The sequence below is a fragment of the Arachis ipaensis genome, chromosome B8, assembly GCF_059453495.1.
Source record: "Arachis ipaensis isolate K30076 ecotype BB chromosome B8, ASM5945349v1, whole genome shotgun sequence".
Classification (NCBI taxonomy): domain Eukaryota; kingdom Viridiplantae; phylum Streptophyta; class Magnoliopsida; order Fabales; family Fabaceae; genus Arachis; species Arachis ipaensis.
Window position 1 is genome coordinate 983,984 of NC_142443.1, and position 3,021 is coordinate 987,004.

The following is a 3,021-nucleotide window of genomic DNA, read 5'->3' on the forward strand; positions in this document are numbered from 1 at the left end:
CTAATGTACAAATCAATCCCCAACTTTTCTCTCTGTTAGACATAATAGTCCCCCGTCCAAAATTAAAATAAAATAAAATAATTATTATTATTAATTGCACAATAATATTGTACTATATTTTTTGTATTTTTTAGACAAAAATAATGATAAATTTATTCATTAAATTCTTATATAATATATATAGTCACTCAATAACAACAACAACAATAATAATAATAATAATAAAATTATTAGAGATTATTTTACAAGAAATTCAAAGTTAAAATCATTTGATATTTTTGTATTTAATATAATCAAAAGATGTTCTATGTAAAAAAAAAATTATATATGTTTATATTAAAAAATATGTATTAAAACAAAATATTTTAATTTAAATTTATATTAAATACATATTTTTTTAATACAAACATATTTTTTAAAATAGTACATCTTTTGATTATATTAAATACAAAAATATCAAATGATTTTAACCTTGATTTTTTTGTAAAATAATCTCTAATAATTTTATTTATTATTATTATTATTAATTTTATAATAATATTATACTATAATTTTTTGTATTTTCTAGATAAAAATAATAATAAATTTATTCATTAGATTCTTTTATATATATATATATAGTCACTCAATAATAATAATAATAATAATAATAAAATTATTAGAGATTATTTTATAAAAAATTTAAGGTTAAAACCATTTGATATTTTTGTATTTAATATAATCAAAAGATGTACTATTTTAAAAATATGTTTGTTTTAAAAAAATATGTATTTAATATAAATTTAAATTAAAATATTTTGTTTTAATACATATTTTTTGATATAAACATATATAATTTTTTTTACATAGGACATCTTTTGATTATATTAAATACAAAAATATCAAATGATTTTAACTTTGAATTTCTTGTAAAATAATATCTAATAATTTTATTATTATTATTATTATTATTGAGTGACTATATATATATTATATAAGAATTTAATGAATAAATTTATCATTATTTTTGTCTAAAAAATACAAAAAATATAGTACAATATTATTGTGTAATTAATAATAATAATTATTTTATTTTATTTTATTTTTGGACGGAGGACTATTATGTCTAACAGAGAAAAACGTTGGGATTGATTTGTACATTAGTTTTTCTTGGGGACTAAAATGTCCGTTTTTAAAATATTTGGGGACTGATCTGGGTAATTACTCTGCCGGAAAATGAACTGGGGATTGATTTGTCTGCCGGAGTAAAACCTTGGGGACTAATCTGTGTATTAATTTTCCTTGGGGACTAAAATGTCCGATTCTAAAATCCTCGGGGACTGATTTGGGTAATTACTCTGTAATATATTTTGTGAATCTCAAAAATATAATTTTGTAATTAGTATTTTGGAGACTTTTTTAATTGGCCTACTAATCTTTCGAACTATGTTTTTTTTTTTTTTTGCGCCATCAGGCCGAAAGCCCAATGACTAATCCCTTGGGTGGGTGTAGAGGCAAAGTGGACAACCTCCCAAGCAAGCAAGTTCCATTTCCATCCTCTAGTGAGTATCGAACCCGAAAGAAATGGTTAAGGGACACGGACCTTCGTCCATCTTTCGAATTTTTAATTGGGACAATAAGAAACTAACTTTAGGATTAACCCAATCTTTTTATATTTTGGTTAACGGATTTTTTACACACAAATTGCTGTACTAGAAAAATAATATTGGGCCATTGCCCAAAAATAGTTTGAATCAACTTCGTAGATATTGGCCCAAGTTGGGAGATCAATCCCAAACAATTGGTAGCAAAGTCAACTTCAGAACTGGATTACTAGTGAGGGTGGGCTTGGTTGCACATGTTGGATCCATATACCTCAACCCTAAACCCTTATTATCGAGGAGCAGAGATATAAATATTATTCTCTCAGCAGCTTCGTCTTCTTCAGCCACATAAAAAGCTCCTTTGCTGCATCCTCTAGGGTTTCTGCATCTGCTTCAATGGTACTCTCTCTCTCTCTCTCTCTCACACACACACACACAGCTCACTGTGTGTCTATCTATGATGAATTAACTGACTATGTGTGAATGTAACACAGGGTAAGGGAACAGGGAGCTTTGGTAAGAGGAGGAACAAGACTCACACCCTCTGTGTGAGGTGCGGCCGCCGCAGCTTTCACCTCCAGAAGAGTCGCTGCTCCGCCTGCGCTTTCCCCGCTGCACGCAAGAGGAAATGTAAACCCTAATTTCTTCCATTTTCATTCGCGATTCTGATTCCTCGCATTTTAGTTTTAATTCTCACGATTCTAGTACTATTTTGCCGAATGAACCCTTACAGATAACTGGAGCGTGAAGGCCATCCGCAGAAAGACCACCGGCACCGGCAGGATGAGGTACCTCCGCCACGTGCCTCGCCGATTCAAGAGCGGCTTCAGAGAAGGTACCTCCACGATCTATATTCAGATCTTCAGTTGTTGTGTTTTCCGTCAATCATCATTTCGTTAATGCGATCTTGTTTCTGTTTAACTAGGTACTGAAGCTGCACCAAGGAAGAAGGGAGCAGCTGCATCTGCATAAGCCTTTTGGATTGGAAGATCGTCGTTTGGTGGTTACCGAATTAGAGTGGTAGATTGTTATTTTTGTGTTGTTGACGCAAGGCTTTTTATTTAGGCTTTTGGAACATTTGTTTATTTTGATAGCCTCATTGCTTCTGTCACTTTTGGTCTTGTTTACTTTAATTTTGTAGTTGCTATTAAATTTCAACGAGATGATTATCAGACTTTTTGGATATTCAGTTGGATTGTATGACAATTATAGTTTTGGTTTCGAATGGTTTACTTTGCCAAATATATACTCTTATGCCCAGAATAAAATCCATACATTCATAGGATTTACACTAAATTTTGTGGAGTAGATTAGAATTGGGTTATCTCTTGCCTCATGTCTTTCTACCATGTTCATGTAACTTCATAAAATATTTAGGTATAACCGTTCATGTATTGAAGTTTTATTCCGATCATACTCGTTTTCTTTCAACATATAT

General features: G+C 30.0%; 1 protein-coding gene across 1 annotated transcript; it reads left to right on the plus strand.

Annotated features, from left to right (window-relative positions):
* The first annotated feature begins 1,849 nt into the window (after positions 1-1,849).
* On the plus strand, positions 1,850-2,808 carry LOC107614145 (large ribosomal subunit protein eL37x). The gene is made up of 4 exons (XM_016316371.3): positions 1,850-1,982; positions 2,078-2,213; positions 2,317-2,418; positions 2,509-2,808. The coding sequence occupies exons 1-4, from the start codon at positions 1,980-1,982 to the stop codon at positions 2,553-2,555; spliced, it is 288 nt and encodes a 95-aa protein (XP_016171857.1). The 5' UTR covers positions 1,850-1,979; the 3' UTR covers positions 2,556-2,808.
* Positions 2,809-3,021: the final 213 nt, after the last annotated feature.

Bases quoted from the DNA above. Each gene is read 5' to 3' on its own strand.
- LOC107614145 (XM_016316371.3), top strand. The intron at 2,214-2,316 runs GTAAACCCTAAT...GAACCCTTACAG, and splicing joins CGCTGCACGCAAGAGGAAAT to ATAACTGGAGCGTGAAGGCC. The intron at 2,419-2,508 runs GTACCTCCACGA...CTGTTTAACTAG, and splicing joins CAAGAGCGGCTTCAGAGAAG to GTACTGAAGCTGCACCAAGG.